Source organism: Python bivittatus, unplaced genomic scaffold, assembly GCF_059951505.1.
Source record: "Python bivittatus isolate LINGU-HERP-01145 unplaced genomic scaffold, Pbiv_v1 ctg000480_np1212, whole genome shotgun sequence".
NCBI classification, from domain to species: domain Eukaryota; kingdom Metazoa; phylum Chordata; class Lepidosauria; order Squamata; family Pythonidae; genus Python; species Python bivittatus.
The window spans coordinates 62,884,331-62,905,051 of NW_028277075.1; the positions used below are offsets into that span (position 1 = coordinate 62,884,331).

Here is a 20,721-nt window from a genome sequence, read left to right on the forward strand (position 1 = left end):
AGCATCATGGCCCTTAGGTAATTGCCCTTTTCGCAAGAGATGAGTTTCAGTTCTAAGACTGTTCTGAAACCACACAGTGTTTCAATATACAAACATATTCAATCATGTCTAAATGAAATAAATTCTATTAAGATTCATAGATACCATGGCTGTAAATTTTCCTGGCTGCCATGGCTTTCTTTCTGAATTAGGTCTTCTTTTTCAAAAGCAGCATGTGAACATGTAAAACTATTTCTCATTAGGACCACTTTAGACCACAGATAGACGCTCATAAGCTGCATGTCCATGCACATTATTTATAAATAAATAAATAAATAAATAAATAAATAAATAAATAAATAAATAAATAACCAACCAACCAACCAACCAACCACTCAAAATCCAAACATGGATGGATTTTCTGTCCAAGTTCATAACTCAATCAGAATAATAAGATATTGTTTTAATACAGACAAAACCAAAAGCAAAGCAAACAGGAGCAGAGTCTTCTAATATCTGAGCAAAGGGGAATAGGCAGTCTGCATGCAGATATATTTATGCCAGATGCAAGCTTCTTAATTTTTTTCAAGATTAACAGTAGTTCACCACAGAGGCCAAAGTCCTGCACTGAAACTCCAAACATAACTAGATGAAGTTCTTCTGGCCATGACTGATACCAGAGTACCAAGGACTCCTGTAATATTTCCAAGCTGTGAAGCTATGCACTCTGGTTCACCAGAAGATGCAGCAAATCTAATTCCACTTTACCTACCACCAGTATGTCCACCCTTATCTTTACTAAGTTTCAATTGTTAGCCCTTTTTGCATACATCACCACTTCCAGGTTTTAATTCAGGCACCAAACTACATTCTTTTACTGCAGAAAGAATAACTGGGTTGAGTACCAGTAACTTACTGAGAACACTCCCCTTGCAACCTCTCTGAATAATCATACTGATATTACATTGTTTGGAACAGTTCCTCCAAATCTGGGCACCCTTCCAAATGAGTGAGAATTCTGGGAATTGGAGTTATCCATGCTAGAAATTTTAAGAGTTGCATTCCAACACAAATAGGAGGTACCCATTCAAAAGGGTTGGTCTGAATACAGGTAGTCCCCAGTTTAAGAACAAGTTCCATTCCCAAGGTCTGTGCTTATATAGAAAAACAACTGAATTTGGGCCTAAAATGTTGCTCTATGGGATTGGAGGGACCACGAAACTATGTCTCCTATTTTTAATCCTACCAAACATTACTTTAGGATACCATGATTTAAAAGGTTGAAAAGTACAGAGGAGAAAGTCAGCACAGCTCCATGTATCAGCAAAGGCAAGCCATCTGTATGACTAAAGCAGTGACATCACACAGAAAGGTCTCAGACCACGCTGATAAGGTTAGACCAGTCTTCCTCAACCTGCTATCTTCCATGTATGCTTGATTACAGTTTTCAGACTTCCCAGCAAATATAATAGTTGAAATTCAATTAAGTTGGGAAAGTTTGATCTAGATTATACAGAGTCAAACACCCAAAGCAATTTTGTCTTTGTACTATACAGTAAATCTGGCTCTGTGAATGGAAACAAAATTCTATTACTCAATAGTATATGCTTCAGTATAATTCAGGCTTAGAACCTGAATTATACTCACTAAAATGTTTTCTTAAGAAAAAAAAATGCCACCAAAATTTGAAGACTGTTTCTGAAAAGGAAAAGACATCCAACTAGGAAGGAAAATTATGAAGTTCATCATGACCCCAGTTAATAACAACTAAAGGATCATGGAATGCAATTCAGTCCTATTAACTTGCTATAATGCTGTCATACAATGTTAAGGTTAGGATATGTAAAATGAGTGCAATATCCCCAAATATGACTTTAAAATATTTGAGAAGTGGAGTGTTGAAACCGGTATAAAGAGATCAGTCAAGTGAAAACAAAATACAAAGTTATTACTAGCTTTAAATAAAACCATATTATGAGAAATATCTGAAATATCAGTTTCATATAAAACATCATCCATGCCAAATTAAAGACAATTTGGCTTCATTTGAATAATACTTCTGAATTGTTGTGCTTTGGTCGTCACATTGGATTTGTTATCTAAGCACAAATGTTTCCTGGTGTGTTACTGCAAACACAAAAACAGTACATTTTTGCTCATTACTGTTAATTACAGTGCAAACCTCCTATAATTAAGTATGCCACAGTATTTCAGTCCAATGTGAACCATCGCTTGCTCATCCCTTTAAAAGCAATTTGTTTGTGTCGACATTTTCAAGATGTTTCCTTATAATCTAATAATCATATTTGTAAAATTATATTATCACTCTATTTCTTGCATCTCCTCCTCTCCTCCCATTGAATGGATTCCCTGCAAATCAAGTTTTAGAAAACAACAGCACAACCCTTTGGAACTCTGCTTTCTACAATAACAAAGAGGTAATTGTCTTATTACAGCAGTCTAATTTAATTATACATGCATGGAATTCTTACACTGCATTATTAAGAATTTCTTCCCCCAGTTTTTGCCACACAGCCCATATTACAGCAAGACTGCAGGCAAATGTCCTGCAGCCCTTTGCTCAGTGCCCTCCTCTTGCTTTTGAAACCAGGAGACCATAATCCTCCCTTTGTGACATCAATCATTTGCTGCAGGCCTGATGTGCCAGACTCCACGGGACAAGTTTTGCTTCCCCTGCTCCGAAGGAGAATTAGCACTGTCATCATTCAGACCTCTGAAATGTATCCTGTCCTGAGAATATTTGCCAGGTCAGTTTTGCATAGATAGACTAGATGTCACCATGGCTGCATAGATACAGCATCTGGACTTCTTGCCTGTAAAAATGCTTTATTTCATGCTCATTGAACAAACCTACCATTTAAAACTATGGAGAGGCTAAAGAAGTTCAAAGTTCAAATGGGACCGGGACCAGCACTTGCCTTCCCAAATCCAGCCTTCAGCTTTGATCTTCAAAAATATATTTTAGAGAAAAGGAGGTGGATGGCCCTGAACTTGAAATAAAGAACTTCATAGCAGAAACATTTGGGGAATGAAGTAGGGGTGGGGAGGAGGGCTAAAGCATACAAACAGATCTGAAATTACAGGAGGACAGAGATAATAGGATATCTTTGGATTCATGATACATTTCATGAAATTATCTTAAAAGTGTCAGCAAGCACTTTCCATGCCTCGTTTTTCTTTCTTGCTATGATACAGTTGTGCTTGAGTTGCAGACTGCCTGCACAACTTTATTGAATTGCCAGCCTCTTGAGCACAAGATTATCCAAGTGAACAACTATATGTTCAAATTTTCCCTACCAGAAGCTTACTAATGCCCTCTTCTCCCTTTGAGGCATCTAGAAATGACCGACAAAAACAGGATTGTTTGGCTGTGTACCACTGAATCTTTCCAAAATTCTAAGTACAATAGGAAAGAAAATTGCTGTTGTCCATCATTTTTTACTATATCCATGTTGAATGTGGGAGAAAGGAAACATTTCCAATTCTGTGCATGGTTTTTTCAAAAGAAAGTCCCACTGACTTCAGTAGTTCTACCTCCCAAGCAAGTGAGGATAAGATTGAAACCCAAATATACTAATTCTTATGGGTTTTTAAAACATTTAGATTTTATCTGTGCATCACTGCATTGGATGAACATATGTGTCCATCTGAATTGGAAGAGTACAAGCTCATTTCCAATTTCCTGTAAAATAACAAACAACAATTTTGCTCTAATTCAGTTCCTCAAAGACCAGCAAAGTCTCACTGAACACAGGCACTGCCTCCTCCCCTGTCTTCCTCTCCCACTCTCTAATCACTCAGAAGGAAGATTGGAAGATTAGTGAAGGAAGGGGGAGGACAAACTGCAGTTAACCCTTTAGCAGAATAATGGCCCACAGTATGATCTAGATCTATAGGTTGCAATCTGGTGCTCCTTTACTTACTTGCAAGTCCCACTGAACTCAGAGGGACTTACTTCTGGCAAAACATGTGAAGAATCATCAGTCTGAAATACTGCTATGGTAGTTGCTTTCGAGATGACTCAAACTCTATGGGAGGGAGCAGAGTGGAAGACCTCAAATGGAAGCAGACAAAAATCATAGTAATGAGGATAAGACTGAGTTCATAGATTTAAGGCCTCTTCCACGGTCATAGCAAAGGGCAAGAGGTCACCTCCGGAAACAGCATTCGGGGCTTTTATTGGTGCGCCATCATACTGCAATCATTTTGGCAGGAATTTAATGTTCCTCAGCACTGTTATTCACGTCAAGATCTATTTCATAGTGAATTAGATTGGTGAGAGCCAGGATTTAAAAAAAAAATCTAGCCCTCAGCTTTGTGGAGGATAAAGGTGAGCTGCTTTTCAAGCTACTGCAATATGAGAAGGAGCAAGATGCAAACAAATAAAAGTCGCTTTCCGTTTTAAAGCAGCGCTGGTCCCCTAAACCTTCCCATCGACAAGATCCACCAGCAGTTGCTATGGGGCGTGAGAGGGGAGGAAGAAAAAGAGTGTGTAGAAGGGCTGCACTTCGTCGATGCAGAAAACGATGAAGGGCCTATTTCAGAGAAAGATCTGGATTTCAACTCCGTCCCCAAGAAAATTGCGGGGACTGCAGAGCTGCTGCCATGCAGGGCAACAGGAAAACAGGCGAACCGAGGCAGCAGCTGGAGGTGGAAACGCCTATTAAATCCTTTAGACAGCAGATGGGCAAAGCTCATTTGTCTTTTTTTTTTTTTTAAAGAGCAAAACACAATGCACCATGTCTTATCATCCCACCATAATGAACAACTCTTAATACCAACAAGCCTCCAAAAAGACCTATTTTGGTATATGAATGTCTGAATCTATCTATCTTCCATCTATCTGTCTGTCTGTCTGTCTGTCTGTTTTACTTTTTTCTTTCTTAATATGTTACTTCAGAGAAGCTGAAATTTACTCTGGGGTCCCTCAGGAAAGATTGCCAAACGTGAAGGCCGACTGGACCTGTTACCAAAAATGGAGAACAAAATATGGGAAATCTGGCAGGCAGAGATCTGCCGTGTTTGCCATGGCCCTTTCTTTGCCATTACTCTTTGCCTGTCCTTGAAGTGCATCTAGCGGTGCAGAGAACCAGCAAGTCCAAAGGCTGAATACATTGAAGGGGATTTAATTATATCATTGAGGGCAAACACACCTGCTCCCGGCTAATGCCCCACACTCCATTTCCTCCTGCTAATATTCCTTGCCATTGTTCTTTTCAGGGAACCACAACAACAAATCTCTGGCATCTGACTGCAGAACGGGGAATCTTCCACTAGCAGCAGAAATATGTGGTGGGAAAACAAAATAAGACATCCAGGGCAGGATCTGCAATTCTTTTGCTTTTCCTAGTGATCGATCGCCCCCTCCCATTTTGGTCGCCTTCCAAATAATCAACAAAGACGGTGCCGTAGATTGCACTCTATGTGTTCTCTCCTATTCCCCACACCTCTACCAACTGCACCTTCAAGACTACACCCTTTTCAATCATGATGTCATAAAACACTGCTGGTGACTCCCAGTTTCCTCCTCCTCCTCTTGGTGATCCACGGTTCCTTTTTTTTTTTTTTTTAAGAAAAGAAATGAAAGCCGTGCACCGAATCAAAGCAAAATTGACCAGCAGCCGAGCATCTTTCTTCTCTCCCCCCCTTTCCATGAGCCCCTCCCCACCGGCACTTTGACTGTCATCAGAACACCACCCCTTTCCAGGAGTGATCCACACAAAGCAAGCCGAGCTTTAAAACAAGATGTAAATCACCCCAAACAAAAAAACACACGGCAAGGAACCCCCTGACAGCAGATGCCACAGCAACAAGACACGGAGGGACCCGCGAGGTCGGACTCTCCCATCTCCGTCATGTCAGCAACTGCCTGCCACCTTCTCTCCGGGTTGCGGCGGCGGCGGCGGCGGCTGCCGAGGAACCCACCTGTCTGCCCTTTGCCCAGCGTTTTCTCCAAGCGGTAGGGTCCAACATATTGCGCGTGTTGAGCTCCGCTGCCTTCTTTGCCAGTTGATGACATTTCTACCTGGCTGGTCAGTGCTGCGATGCTGCGCCTTGTACCCCGCTTGGGGAGGCTCTGGGCTCTTTCTCGGTGCTGATTCCTTAAATTCCGACCTGGCCGCTGTGCAAGGAAAGCGCCCGCTCTCTCCCTCTTTCTGACTCTTTTGCTGATCCTCGTCCACTTGGCTGAAGATTAACTCTTGCTTTCCGCCCCGCGTCTCCTCCTCTCTGTCCTCCCAAGGAGCGGATGCCCAGGAACAGTTCTCAGCCGGGGCTCAGGGGTGGGGGAAATCTCTGAGCATCAGAAGCATGGTGCCGGTTCTCAGCACTCGCACGCCTTAGTTCGCTCTAGGAGCTGCTCAGGGGGAGCTGGAGCAGCGGAAGCGCTGAGGCCCATAGCTCCGACTGACATTAGGCGCAACCAATCCCTGACAGCACCTCAGCTTGCCTCCCCTCCCCTCCCCTCCCCTCCCCTCCCCTCCCCTCCCCTCCATCCACTACCTTTTCTTATCCATTAGCATCAGCCGCGGCTGCTGCTCCTGCCTGATGCCGAGCATCACATAACCAATGGCAACAGCCATCAAACGGTGAGGGGATTCGCCTCATCAGGACAGTGGTTAATCCCATTTCAAAACTCTGCCCTGTTTAAAACTTTGTCTGCATAGCAGGACAGCTCCATGCTCTGTATCTGATGGACCCAGGAAGCCACTGCCGGTCATCCGTCCCACTCATGCTGAAATGATGCTCAGGCTGGGACATAAAAATCACTCCCTGGGAGGGAGAAGAAAATCAAACTGGAGGGATAAATACTAAGGGTTTTTTTTTTTTTAATGGAAGTAAGTCCTGTAAGAAGAGAGTCACAAAGTAGAGTTGGCTTGTAATGAATTTCGGGGGGGGGGGGGGGCTAATCTACAAAAAAACAAAAACAAAAGCCAAACCTAAGCAGGGTCAGACCTTGTTAGTAAATGGATGGGAGATCACCAGGAAACCCCAAACTGGGAAGTGGGGGGGGGGGACTCACTTTCATATTGTAAAGAAAACCCCATAAATGTGGCCATAAAGTTACTAGGAGTTGAACTCAGCTGGAGGGGAGACATGCCTTTTTATCTGAATGACAAATTCTTAGCACTAAGTTCTTCTGAAAGGGGGGCTTTTGCAAGAAGCCAGTGTGATCTTCAACATTATTTTGGTTGCATGCTCTAAATTAACACTCCCCCAATGACAGAATGATGATTTTAAAATGGAATATTGATATAAGGCACCATGTTGCTCTTTATACTTAAGCAATTCAAACAACAGCCTCTTACATTCCATATTGTATTTAAAACATTTTTTTAAAAACCCTAATAATTAAAACTGAAGAGAAGCAGTACAAGCTATAGACTGAAACAAGGAACTGGTGTTGTTAGATGATCTTCATGTATCTGAAGAAAAAACTGCTTTCCAATTTTGAATATAGTCTAGGATAGTCCTGTCCCATATGATATGCATGAACTTCTAAATCTTCTGTGATCTTCCTTCAAGTTCCTCATCATTAGCACCGTTCTTCAATTAAAATGAAAGGTTACCTGGGACAAGAACTTCTCAGCTTTGCTCTAAGGTTATGGATCTCCACTCTAAGGGAGGTCAGTCCAGATCCTGCCCACTAACCTAAAGCAGTGTTTAGGGTTCTGTAAGAGCACTTCCACATGGCCTCTTTGCTACAGCTTGGAACCAGCAGCAGTCCTGCCCTTTCACAGTATGTCAGTGGAGTCCGGGAGCTGAGCTGATTTATTACCAATTCTGCTGCAATGTATGCAAAATTGCAATAAATCTGGTCTTCTCTCCTGACACACTTCAGCTTGGTAGAGCTTCTAGGCCACATGGGAACTCTCATCTCACTCTACCTCTCAGTTCCTTTCTCTCACTGTAGTGTTGTTCTCATCATTTCAGCAACTTCACATGGTGGTGGAATGGAAAGTTTCTTAGACATCTCCTGGATTCTATTCCTCTGGGTTTTTTTTCCAGATACTGAATTAACTAATTATCCATTTGTTTTATTGTTGTTATTACTGTATGCTTATATTGGCTTTCCACAGAGCACTTCATTCAGTCACTTGCAAGGCCCTCCGAAGGGACTTTGGAAACATGATCATCAGTTTCCAGAGGTTTTTTTGGAAACATGCTCATCAGTTGATGACTATAAATTACTTGCCGATGTGAAAGTGAAAGATGTTATTCACTCCAGCTCAAACACGATAGCAACAGCTTAGATATGATTCATCCCCATCATTTCAAACCTGATGCCCTCCTGTATAGGCTGTCCTAAACCAATCTGGGAATTGTAGTCTGACTATATAACAGGAGGAAATAGGTTCCTCACTCCCACTCTAAGGAATGACAGAATCAGAAGAGGCTATTTAGATCATTCAGCCCAATCTCCAGCTCAGTACAGGAGATGACAGATAACATCTGTGCAGTCTGTGGTTGAAGACATCCACTGAAAAAGAGTTTTTATGAGCTATTATGTGACATGATGCATTTTTGCTGTCATAGGAAACATTTATTGATTTGCTATATTTATACAACATCCGCCTTGAAACAACCCAAGGTGTAAGAAAGTAAGGATAATGTAAGAGGAGGAATAATTACAAGCAATCTTTTCAGTACTGAAAATAAACATTACTTCTCTTCAGATCCTTTACATATGAGATTGTGGAATTAGTGGCCATCCTTAACTCACATGCCTCCTTTGACCGAGGCGAGATTGATGGCCACATAGAACAGAACAGAATGTTAGCACTGGCATTGTTTATGGGTTTCCATTCCAAATGCAGTCCCTTATATTTTTTAGGATAGCAGATAGACCATTCTTAATCCTCTAGTGCCTTGGGTTTTATTAATTTTGTTCTAATTGTTCATAGTATATTTACTTTTTAAAAATTTACAAGAAGACATTCATAATGTGACTGAAACCAGATCATATTGCATCACAAAAATAAAGATCAAAAGAGGTGAATTAATATAATTTGCAGATATGATTGTTATTAGATGCACTTTACAAATCATTGTCATTTAAATCTGAGATATATTGTATTTTTATCTTACTGGAGTTTATATTAGGTTAGTTGTATTTTGCTCATTCAGTTTCAAGACCCTGCTCTCTTTTGTTAAAGTTTGTCTTAAACTAGAATTGGATTGGATAATCCTAGAAATAAATGATGCCTTCAAATAGATGACTGTCCTTCGTAAAGTAGGACGTGTGGCCACTTGGTTCTATATTCACTGATGACAAGTAAGAATTGCTTCTAGGCAAGCAGATGGAGAAGCTTTGAAGGATGTACAATCATGAGAGTCTTCTGTTTCAAATTGTTGATGTGCCTCAAATGATTTATGTTAGTGTACAAGGGCAGATGGGATATTCAATACTTTTGTGGATCACTGAGGATTTTGGAGTAATTCTAAATCTGAAAATAAAAGAATTACATTCACTTCAGCTACTCTAAATTAAACATTAAGTTCTCTGGAGTCAACTCACATTATCAAATTATCATTGTTATAACCAAAGTGACGTTTGGCATAATAACACACATAGAACATATAGATTTTAAAAAATCTGTTCATTTTCAGGACTATAAAAAAATGCAATCCATACTGTGATTGTGCATAGGGGGGATGGGGAGGAAAAAAGACTAGTCATGAGGAAAAATCACAGGCATTCTATCTTCCTGTTATGGATAAGTATGATGAAAAGTTAAATAGACTAGATTAAGTGGCCTTAATATATTCGCCATAATAATCTTTTAGATTTTCATGTGTGGGGGGAATGTGTGTGTGTGTGTGTAATATTAGAAAATAAGACAAATTGATTAAAATGCATGTGTATATATCAGTGCACGGATTCAAACACAAATACATACAGCAGAAATGGTTTTCCATTTATCGGTTGGATTCAGAGCAGTAATAATTGGAGTTGTTCATTTGATTTCAGTGGGATCTAATAAAATAGCTCAGTGATTTTAAAGGCTTTTCTATCAGTATAACCATAGTACTTTAGTACAGGCCTTTAGCACACTGATCTGTACGCTTACTTTTTTCAGTTCTACTGGATGTGAAATCTACTGTGATTTCAATGTCTGGTGATGAAGATAAAACTTCCTGTAGTAAGAAAGCAAAGAAACATTAGACTATCACCTCATATAAGATTCCTGCTCTCTGCTAGCATGTAATATTCTTATCTTTTGGTCTCAACCAAATTTATCCTCAGTGTTTGTAAATTTAACTGAAAGATTGGCAATGGATGTACCCGCTTATTCTTTTTCCTTCCAGCCTTGTTTTATGCTTAAAATAAATTGCTATAGAGGCCATTTGATTCTTACACCACGTGAGAAATGCATATACTGTATGTGATGCCTTATTTGGGCTATAGCCAGTAGCTATCACCCTATTTTATAGCAATGAATCCAGTCATTCATGGTGCAATGAAATGCTTCCTCTTGTCTGTTTTAAACATGAATTGGGCTCATCTGATCTCTTTGATAAAATGATTTCACTTTGCAAAGGGAATGCATGAATAAAAAGCTCTATCTTAGTAAACAAAAATAAATACATTTGAAGCTTCCTTGTGATGAGTATTTTTTTTTAAGTCCCGGGAAACAATAGTATATCACCATGTCATACTATTTGCATCTGGCTATTCTGTAGCAAGGGAGGGATGCTGCCAATATATTACTTGCAATTCCATTACCTCTTTAAGCTGTGGGACTTTTCTTTTGTCTTTGAAAAGCCCTTAGAACATTCTTTGCAGTTTTATATTATAATGATAAAAACCCTGCCCCATCAAAAATTAACAAATTATGCTTTTCTGTTCAAAAGTATGTTATTTTTCCTTTCCTTTTTTTTCTTCTTTATCCCCAGAACTGACAAAATATTAAGGCTGAACATTTCAGCCCAGAACCAGAACCTAATTATATCACAGATTCTGTGAATGCAAGAATTCAGCACCTCAAATGATATTCATTTGTTACAATATAGACCCCTATCCTAGATTCCAGGTGGGCTTACAACATACAACGAAAATTATAAAATCCATTAAAGTTCAACATAGAAGTATTCAGGATAAGATAATTACTTAAAGCACAGACAACAATATCACATACATTTCACTCTCACTGTATGAAGACAGGGTTGGATTCAGGCCAACCGAGGCTCTAAGCAAAGCCCAGCAGTAGTGCCCCTCACTCCTTCCATTGCTTCACTGACATTAGGATTCAATAAGTGCTGAAAACTGAAGTTGAGTGTCACAGGGAAAGAGTTAAGGGTGTGATAGCTATAGGAAAAAACTCTGTGTGTGGGGGGGGGGCTTCTCTTGGAGCCCTAAGTGCTTCTTTTGCTTATTGGTTAATCTAGGGCTTCATGAAGAAGACAATATGTTGCACACATGATAAGGTCTTAATTATATGATTGTAACAAATGTAATATTCTGCAGTACTGCAATACTATTTAATATTAGAACGACGATTACAGTACAGGGGGAAGAGGATTTAACAATTTAACTCCATACAACAGTCTTCCTCCCAAAGCTGTTATTTCTTGCAGGAGACAAGCACCAATGAACATTTTCGTCCTGGAGCAGACAGTCGATTGAGTGGAATGAGAAATGGTTAAATCTTCCTTCCTGCACGCTGTGGCCCCAAACCTGATTGGGGAGTTCCCCGATAGCTCATTAAATTTAAACAATTAGCACTCTGACTAATTTGGCCTGGGTTCCAGGGGAAAGCAGGGTTTGCAGCAAAAAAAGAAATAATTGAAGCATGCCGGAGGATGAAATATGAAAAGATCTTTGGTTCTCGCACAGAATAGTAAACATTTAGTGTTACATGTGAATTAAACTATGACTTCTCTAGGCTGGGAAAGCGCAGTTCAGCTCCTGGAGGGGTTGATGGACCAGGAATCTTCAGCATTTTACTCCAGGTTTCTGGAGAAAGAAAACAGACAAGGACCAAATAGTTACTGCCTCAACTAAACAATTATCCTGATGTCATTACTTGTTAATAAAAATTAGTGCAAGAAAGGTCACATCCAAAGAATAAGCTCTCTGAGAATGTTAAAACAAATATGTATGTTTATTTAAAAAGTATATGTCATATAAACAAATGGTTGTTTTAACAGTATCAAACTGCACATTAAGGGTCATAAAAAAAAAAAGCCCAAGAATTACATATATTGCCTGCCTTCCTGCCTTCCTATGGAACATAACATTCTTTTGAATTGAAATATTGCTAATAATATTTCAAAATACTTTTATATGTGTTTTAAACTATTTTGTAGTATATTTTTTAAAAAACATCATTTTCTAAATGCTTGATTTTATTTCTTCAGCTTCCTTGCTTCTTCAGTGAACTTCTAATCTTTCCTAATATTGCAAACTTTTCTAAACTGTAAAGATTTCTAAAGAACTAGCATCTAGCTCACTTACATTCTTTTTCTTTTGCTATTGTAAAATATCTGTTATCCCTTTAATTTTTCCAATACCCTTCCTTCCTTAGATTTTAGTGTTTCAAGAAAAATAGCCAAATTCGTAATATTACAAGATGATTACATTCTCAGTATCTAGCATTCGGTTGAGAAAACCCATCTTTTCACCACCTGCCTTGACTTAATCCAGCCTTCCCCAACCTAGTGTCCACTGATAGGAGTTGAATTGTAATACATATGGAGGGGCCCCAGTTTGGAAAGCTGACCAAATATTTACACAAGCATCTCTCTCATTCTTTCTGCACATGTTTTTGCCTTTTCTATTTCTGTTCTGCACTATTCACTTCATTTGCCTTTCTCTACAGAAAGGCAAATGTCCCTACAGACATAAAGATTCAACATTTTCAAACAATGTGGTATATTTCCCTTCATTAACAGATTCTACAAAATATTGAGGACATCTAAGTGTATCGGCTGTAATTCCTCGAGGTGGTTGAAGAGAAATGTTGTTTTTTCCTCCCATGTCTTTTCCATGCATAGCCATCATTTGCCTTGGAAACCCCCCACTGTGCACACAAGTAAACCAAAAAACAACTCTTTTTTTTTTGCAAAAACTATCTTTATGCAGGGTACGCATCATACTAAGAGAACAACTGCTCATTTGTATAACTCACTCATTGTTCATCTCACAAGATCAGTATCACTTAGGAGTTAAACCACCTATAACAGTAGCCCTGTGTCCTCTCTCTCATTTAACTCTTTGTGCCTTTGCAACAAACATTTCTACTGAATATGTTTAACTGCAGTTTTGTTGCTGCCAGCTTTACTCGCAAGACTTCTTTTTTATAGTTTCCCAAATTTAAATTGTTATAGGTTGTTTTGATCATATGTTCATCTGTTGTATCTATTTGATTACAGCTTCAAGTGGTTACAAGTCAAAGAGCTGTTATGTTTTATTGCTGAGAAGTTTTAATGTATGTGTGTTTGTAAGTTTGATTATTTACAGTTTTGCATACTTAGATTTTAATTGGCTGTCAATTAACTCATATATATGAGCCTTTATAAAATCAGTTGCTTACCATGTCATGTGATTTGCAGTTTTATATCAGTTGTGATCTCTTTAATTGTTTCTTTTGCAACAATGGTTTTTGAAATGAGTTTTTAAAATTCTGCTTTAAATGTTTCCATGCCATATTATGTTTAGTATAGCAATTTAGGGACAATTCACAATAAGCAGGTTGAGGTACTATAAACTTCAGTGGAGGACACAAAGATATGCCTGGAGTCTGTAAAATATATGAGGGGGGACCCAAAAAACCCTCCAGAATTTATTTATAAAAAATCGTGTATTTATTTTTATTTGTTCAAACTTCAGTCACCTTTAAAGTACTCTCTGTTTGATGCAATACACCTATCGAGATGTTTTTTTCCACTGCTCAAAACAGGTTTTGAACTCGTTGATTCTGATGCCTTTTAGTGCTTCTGCCATTTTTTGTTTCACCTCCTCCACATCAGCAAAACATTTCCCTTTGAGGACTTTTTTCATCCAGGGAAACAAGAAAAAGTTGCATGGGGCGAGATCAGGTGAATGGGGAGGGTGGGGCACAAGGGTCATGACGTTTTTGGTCAAAAACTGCTGAACACTCAGTGCGGTGTGTGCAGGTGCGTTGTCATGTTGGAAGAACCAGTCACCTGTTTGCCACAACTCGGGACGTTTCTTCCACAAATCGTGACGTGACCTTCTCAAAACTTCCAGATAAAAACTTTGGTTGACCGTTTCACCTGGAGGGACAAATTCCGAGTGCGCAATCCCTCTCACATCAAAGAAACAGATGATCATTGTTTTCATGTTCGACTTCATTTGTGCTTTTTTGGGTCATGGGGATGTGGCAGTTTTCCATTGGCTGGATTGCTGTTTCGTTTCAGGGCCGTAGGCGTAGCATCAAGGTTCATCTCCGGTTACGACTTTCAAAAAAAAATCAGGGTCAGTCTCCAACTGCTCCTTCAAAGCATGGCATGCAGTCAAGTGATTGTCTTTGTTCAGGCATGAGCAAGCAAGGCACGAATCACCCATCATGAAATAGGCAAACACGTTGAAAGAGTCTCTAAAAAAAAAAACTCACTGAAGCTGAACGCAGCCTCTTACAACAACCCAGCTGGTACACTGATGCAGATGGGTTCCTAGAACACTCACCTAACAGGGGAAGCCTGTACTACAAGGGACCTGCCCTCCAGAAGATAATTCCGGGTTTTTTTGGGGTCCCCACTCGTATATCAGCATGGTGGTGGCATATCATGCATTCCACTAATGCGGACACACTGGCAGGTCCTTCTACGTAGGTCAGTAGAACTCTCAGCTGATGGTAGCATTCTGCCAGTGAAGATTCATCAGAAACAACAGTGGGATATGGACAGCACAAAGGAGAATCACTTTTACACTCTATGAGATTCCACTTCACCCACAGCTTAAGTTTCATTGCTAACAAAATGTTTCACCAGTCCTGGACCTCACACTGAGAACTTCCCTCTTCTTGATTTCAGTGAAATACTTAAAAAAAAAGAAAGAAAGAAAATCTGCCTCAGTGATCTTGCCCATGTCTCCAAGTGAAGTATAGGACATGGTAGAATTAAACTTCTCATCACAGCACACCACCACCAATAAATACATATCACACAGAAAGACTTAAATTTATTGGATAACAATAGGTTTCATACCCCAGACTCAGATGATAGGAAATACAGCATGGAGCTGAATCTATAGCTTCATGGGGTTCATACTCAGAGCTTGCTAAAAGTTTTAGGATTATTCTTCAAAGAAGAGTGAGATAGGAAATGTCTGAACAGCAGCTTTAGTGATGGGAGTGGAGCAAGGTAATCAGAATTACCTCCAGCAAACTTCAAGCAATGAGGGGTACCTGGTATTATTCCCTTGTCTCTCACACTCCCCCCTCTGGATAGGTCTGGGTTTGCACCTCACTTATTCCTAGTTAATTGCATCCTGATTTAACTCAGTTAACATTTCCTTGGTTTACACAGAGTATAGATTGCAGAAAATGCTATGCTAAAACAAGTTTGGCTACTACATGAATGTGGCATCTGAATACTGCTGCTTGTGTATTGAAACTGAGCACTAGCAGTTACTTCCTTTCCTTTCATGAACTCTCAAAAAATGTATTGCATGTCCTGATTCAAAGATTATTGATTCCAGCTAAAACAATATGTTGAAGCTATCAACATGATTAGCTTCAGCAGTCAAAATATTTAGTTCTTCAGTGGGGTTCACTTACTTGCTCATGAATTCTTGGAAGCTTCATGCCAGTTATGAAACAGGTGGTGTTTCTTACGTAGAACTGCTTGTGTAAGTGATGGTAGGAGGTGGATTAATGTCTGTTGGAGAACTCTGAGTGGCTGAAGTAGATTTTTGACTTCCAGTTTTTTAATTGTTTGACAGTGGCAACATCTTTCTCCAATCTCCCAGTATTTTGCTGGGCTGCAAAAATCCATTAGATGACAGGGATGAGTAAAGAGTTTGGTTTGTCACTTTGCTGACATCTAATGGTCATACAGATGTTTGTTGTGTAAACAGGATTTCCTTTTTATGAGTCCAGTTCAGAAACAAATGGTTGGCTTTGAAATTTTTTGGTGTTAAGAATTTGTCTTTTGCACTAGATTAGTTCATGAATCTGGCTTTTTTCTCCTTGAGTAATAAAATGGATCCTCTAAACTTGAAGTTTTCCATCTCTCCTATAAAAACACTGTACCTATAACCCTACTGCATACAGAGCAGGGATAGGCAATATTGACCTACTCCCTTCAGCTATAGCAAGCATGGACCATGATGAAGGATGGTGGGAGTTCAGTAACACTTGGTCAGGGTTGCATACCCTACTTCTTCCTGCTGAGAGCCTCAGCCCAAAGCAGAAGGCTCTTGCTATAATGGCCAGTTGCCTATTCACCACATTTGTCTTTCCTTTGAAAGACCTGCTCCATCCTGAATGCTGATCAATAAAATATTTGAATGTGTAGTGTGTGTTTCTTCGTTTTCATGGGAACATGGAAAAGATTTTTTCTCACCTCCTAGTGTTATTGGGTTTCAGCTACTGCCATAATGGAACCCTAGCAGGGGCAAGTGAAAAGCTTGATGGATTTGTAAGCAGTGACCTTTCCTCTCTTCTCAGCCAAATGGCTTTTTCTATGAAAGGGCAGGCTGTTCATGATGCAGCAGTGGTATGGGGCCTGCTGCAGCGTAGATGCAGGCAAGCTAATAGCAGGGACGGATGAAAAGTAGGAGGAAGAGATGGGAATGAAGAAAAGGGGAGAAGAAGGAGGATAAGCAAGGAGATTTGCTGGGCTACTACCTGGCAATTATGTCATACCAAAAAGCATAGCGGGTGTGTGTATGGATTGCTCATGTGGGTTGCCAGCAAGAAAGGTGGTACAAAGAAAAAGTTCATCCATGTCAGGGCTGCACCATTTCTCCACACCTTATTTGCTTAGGTATATTGAGACATGTGGGGCCCTTTCTATCTTCCCCAGTTAAACTATATCCTGAGTTAAAACCTGGTAGGTGTTGGGGTTACATTACAAAGTAGAGTTTTCCAGGGCAGAAATGTGGAAAATATCAACAAACAATTGCCATTTAGAACTAGAGATTGAAATGTAAACTGAGTTTACTATTATTTCATGGGAAACATGGGAAGAGAATGTGCCAGATTTGAATCCAAGAGAATATATATCAGCCTTAACTTCCAGAGGCTATCAACTATTGGAAATGGCTTTAGTGTTGGTGTTACAATAAAGGCTGAGTCCTAGCCATGCCATGTCAAGTTTCTAGGAAGCTGCAAGCAAGTTAGAACTTATCAGTAGCCTTTACATTTAAAATATGGGATAGTTCACCAAGCTGGGGATTCTCTTCCTGGCTTTGTGCTTTTAGCACTAAACATCTAGTGTTAGGAACTGGTGGCAGAAGAAGAGACAAATGCTTGTGTCTGACCTGTTGATATAGTTGATCATTTAATACACTGCTCTGTGGTGTCTATAGTAGAGAATTCAGAGTTGGGACCTCTATCCTTTCTGACTCTAGCAAAACTTAAAAAACAAAAACTCACTGCTCAAAAGTGAGTGTGGTCTGTTAAACTACTCTTCTAGTGATCATAAGCTCCTATCTCCTGCTTTCCAATGCCATGACTTGTGGAATGAACACTGGAGATTCCTGCTGTCAGCGTGTGACTTGTCAGAATGTTGTCTACAACACAAAAATACCTTGCTTACTGGAGTGGATCTTAAGCCTTTGCCTCACAGACAACTGCATATACTTTTGCAGTTGTCCTTGCTAGGAAGTTATATACTATGGTGTGTTTTCTGTTAAAGAAAAGAATTTGATAAAGAAGTATTTGGGATGAGAATCTGTCTTAATAATAATATGAATAGAGGATTGCTTTGCTCCTCCTTTACATATCTCTAGGCTTATGCAAGTCTACATATAGTAATATTCACTAATAAGAACACTGAGATAGATTCTTGCAAAGTATGGTATTTGTTCATACTTTTGTTTATCACTGGTGAAAGTCTGCATAGCAAGTTTGCTAATCGTGAAAACTGTTGATCAAATATTCTATTGTATGGATGATTGATACAAAGTTTTAGGCCTGTATTTTAGTGTCATGAACAAATGCATTGGTCCTTTTTGATACGTTAATAATCACACAAGTGTTTATTCAATTTTCCTTCCACAGAGAGTAAAACCTCATCATCAGTCCCCTTTGATCTGAAACCTCTGCTCACTCTTAACTGAATCTGTGTGCCTGGTATAAAGTGCTTAGACAATAATGCCCTCAATTATTTGAAACCTTGTTTCTCCAAATGTTTTGATGTTCTAGAAATTGTTTGGTCCAACAGGAATTTATCATGCTGTCTACTTTTGAACTTTCCATTGGAGACATCATGCTACAACAATCCCAGTCTTTTTCAGGTATTGTCTCACTCTGCCTATTTTTGTGGACAGAACACTTAGGTCCCGTCTGGTAGTTCATTGACACTGTTTCATTAAGTTTGCACATTACTGAAAGAGATTAGCTGTCTCCTAAGGACATAGCCATTGTGAAAGCTTACAAGCCATACCAAATTGTCCAGATGCATCTCTCATTTCACTCAGTCAGAGCAGACTGCTACTGCATGTTCATCAGGGAGCCACTATATATGAGAGGAGTATGTAGATCATTGCCTCTGATCATTTTAGATAGTTACCAATGAGACAATCCAACATATCATACCTGCCGGTCATATTACTGTTGATTTGTTCTCTAATCAAAAGGGAATACTTAGCTGAGGTACTGAAGGTCACAAGAACATTGGGGGGAAGTAACTATCTCATGCTGCAAAACTTGATTTTATGCTATTTAAGCTTAGTTTAATCAAATGCATTTTGGACCTCAAAGTCCAGAGAAACAGTGCACAAGCTAATAAATGAAAACAACAAAATTCTAATAGATAACCCGCCCCCCCAAAAAGGCAAAAATATTCTTTTCCTATTTTGGTTCAGTTTTCTTCAACAAAAATACAAATATTCCATCAGGAAATTGTAAATAAAGAGGCAGGATTGAAGTTTGGGATTGAAAGAAAAGTGGACATGAAATACTTCTTTATGTCAAATGAGTTTAAATCTCCAAAGTCAGATTAATTCTATCCTAGAATATTGAAGAAATTAAGTGATGTTCAAACTGGACCAAACCTTGATGTACTAGACTTGAGCAATCCTGTAGAACCGATAATGTGCCTGATGACTGGATTTTGCCTCTATCCTCAAAAAGGAAAAGCTATCAACAAGTTAGCCAAATATCAATTGATCTGTAAGAACTTTGGAAACAAAGTCAGATGGATTAGTCAAGAGTAAAATTTGTCAGATTAATTTCTTCATTTTTTAATTGGGTAACTTGCTTCATGGATTAAGATCAACGCATCATTCTGATTAGCAAGCTAGTTAAATATGGGATGGTGGCTTGTTAATTAAGTGGCTTCATAGCTGGCCTGAAAATCAGAGTGCTCATTAATGGAGTGGGGTGCCATAAGGTTATGTTCTGCATCCACCGATATTTTTATTGAAAACTTGAATGGAAGGGTGGGGAGAATATAAATTTGCAGTTAGCACAAAAATGTGTGGGATAGCCTAGTACCCTAGAAGGAAGAAATAACATTCAAAATGGTCTTGATAGGTCAGAGAAATGGCTTGAAATAACAATGACATTTAATATGGACAAATGCATTGTTCTTTACTTAGAAAACAAGCAAACAAATGCACAGATATGGAATGTGAAATAGCTGGCTTGGTAATAATACTTGTGAAAAATAATCTTGCATTTGTCAGATCTTTGAGTATTGTGTCTAATTCTGGGGATCTTAAGAGGATTCAGGCAAACCGAAGCAGGTTTGGAGAAGGACAATGAGAATGAAACATTGAAGAAGCTGGACATGTTTAGCCTTGAAAAGAAAAGATTGAGGAAGGGTGCATGAAGCACCCTTGGATTGTCTGGGTCTGTTTCTTTTTCCACTTCAGTCTGGTTTCTGTCATCTTTGCTATCTTTCATTCTTTATTTTTGTTTCTTATTGTATTTTTGAATGTTGTTTACTTGGGAGCCACCCAGAATCATTGGGAATCAGGTGGCATACAAATTTGACAAATAATCAAACAAATAAATATTGGCACTCTTAGAACATCTAAAAGGATATCACATAGAGGGTAAAGACTTATTCTCTGTTTTTTCAGCATACAGAACACAAAATAATAGATTTAAGCTACAGAAAGGCAGGTTCCCACTGATGGTTAACAAAACTTCCTAATAGTAAGAACAGTTTGATAGTAGAGACCTCTATTCTTCTTCTGCCATTGTTTTCCTGCAACTGGTATCTGGAGGAATGCTGTCCCTGGTCCAGAGGTAATACTGAGTCCTCAAAATTGACAGTCTTCAATAGGCTTGCCCTCCAGGAATTTATCTAAACCCCTTTTAAAACCATGCAAATTAGTAGCCATCACCAAATCTTATGGTAATGAATTCCCCAGGTTAATTAGCTGATGGCTGAGAAAGCACTTCCTTCTATGTGCTCAAGATCTCCTACCAGTTGGCTTAATTTAGTTCAGTTCACACAGAACATTGTTTGTTTAGCATTTGCTTAGCATGTTGCGTGAATCCAGCTGTTGTCTTTATAAACCATAGTTTATACATAAACTCAATTATGTGGCATATTTATTAAACTGTGGTTAAAATAAAC

General features: G+C 39.2%; 1 protein-coding gene across 1 annotated transcript in view; it reads right to left on the reverse strand.

Moving 5' to 3' along the window:
* The window catches only part of BRSK2 (BR serine/threonine kinase 2), a 437,463-nt gene extending 431,222 nt beyond the window's left edge, over positions 1-6,241 (reverse strand). Inside the window, exon 1 of the mRNA XM_088145138.1 lies at positions 5,926-6,241. Within this exon, the coding sequence (XP_088001264.1) occupies positions 5,926-6,019 (94 nt within the window). The 5' untranslated portion in view covers positions 6,020-6,241. The remainder of the gene's footprint in view (positions 1-5,925) is intronic.
* Positions 6,242-20,721: the final 14,480 nt, after the last annotated feature.